This window comes from Cariama cristata, unplaced genomic scaffold (assembly GCF_000690535.1).
Source record: "Cariama cristata isolate BGI_N322 unplaced genomic scaffold, ASM69053v1 scaffold36487, whole genome shotgun sequence".
In the NCBI taxonomy this organism is placed as follows: Eukaryota; Metazoa; Chordata; class Aves; order Cariamiformes; family Cariamidae; genus Cariama; species Cariama cristata.
Genome location: NW_009627788.1, coordinates 1 through 890, shown reverse-complemented (window position 1 = coordinate 890; position 890 = coordinate 1). Strand labels below are relative to the sequence as shown.

Genomic DNA, 890 nt, shown 5'->3' with positions numbered 1-890 from the left:
CTGCTGAACACCTACTTTTATTCTAAGTTCACTCTAATAATTTTCAGTTATGTCCTTCAAATCAGCTCGGAATGTTTGCATAAATATGTATTTTGTTAATACTTATTTAGAGATCTCTCAAGCATGGAACAGCTAACGCCTTACAGTCCCAACATCCTTATTTTTTTAAGACAGCCTTCCTTTATGATTTTTCCACCATTTCCACAACCATCTTTGAAGAATTGTGGAACAGCAGCGACAGCATTTTAGTAATGAAGAGGTAACTATAAACTCACCAAACATGATGTAATAATGTGAATCTCCACTTAGGTTCTTCTGGTCCAAGTTTGAGGAAAAAATTTTAACATATCCCCCACCACAATCTATCTTCTGCTCATGTTTCACAGTATACTGAATGACCAGAGTCTTCCCTTTGTTACTAAATGGTTTAAATCGTGAGGAGATAGCATAAAATTTAGAGTTTTCACTAGTTTGTAGACCTGTAAAGATAGTAGTATAATAGTCAAACTTAAATTTTTCTCCATTTGCAAAGGAAAAATACTTTTATTGCCATGCATGGCACATCTATAAACAGAAATATCCCCCCTCCAGAGATGGTTCCCATAGCATATTTGGAATGAAACCCACATACCTTTATCTCGCACTGGATCTCCATAAAACTTCCCTGCAGCGAGCTTAAACTTCCCAAGGTCTGGCTTGCACTCAGAATTCATCCACCTCTTCCGCCAGTTGGCTGTCCAGCAAGGCCAGCACCAGCAACACCACAAGAGCAGGGTCAGTAAGGCCGGTACAGTGCGTGGGGCTCCATCCCCACCGGCTCACACACTCACAGCCGTCACAGGCAGCTGCCCCACCGCCCCCTCTACCGCCCTGCCCTCCCCCAACCTCCG

At 42.5% G+C, this 890-nt stretch overlaps 1 protein-coding gene across 1 annotated transcript in view; it reads right to left on the bottom strand.

The window, feature by feature from the left end:
* The window catches only part of LOC104165041 (calreticulin-like), a gene marked incomplete at its 5' end in the record, with an annotated part of 3,726 nt that extends 2,993 nt beyond the window's left edge, over positions 1 to 733 (bottom strand). The window contains 2 exon segments of the mRNA XM_009704558.1: positions 276 to 479; positions 632 to 733. Of these exon segments, the coding sequence (XP_009702860.1) occupies positions 276 to 479; positions 632 to 733 (306 nt within the window).
* Positions 734 to 890: the final 157 nt, after the last annotated feature.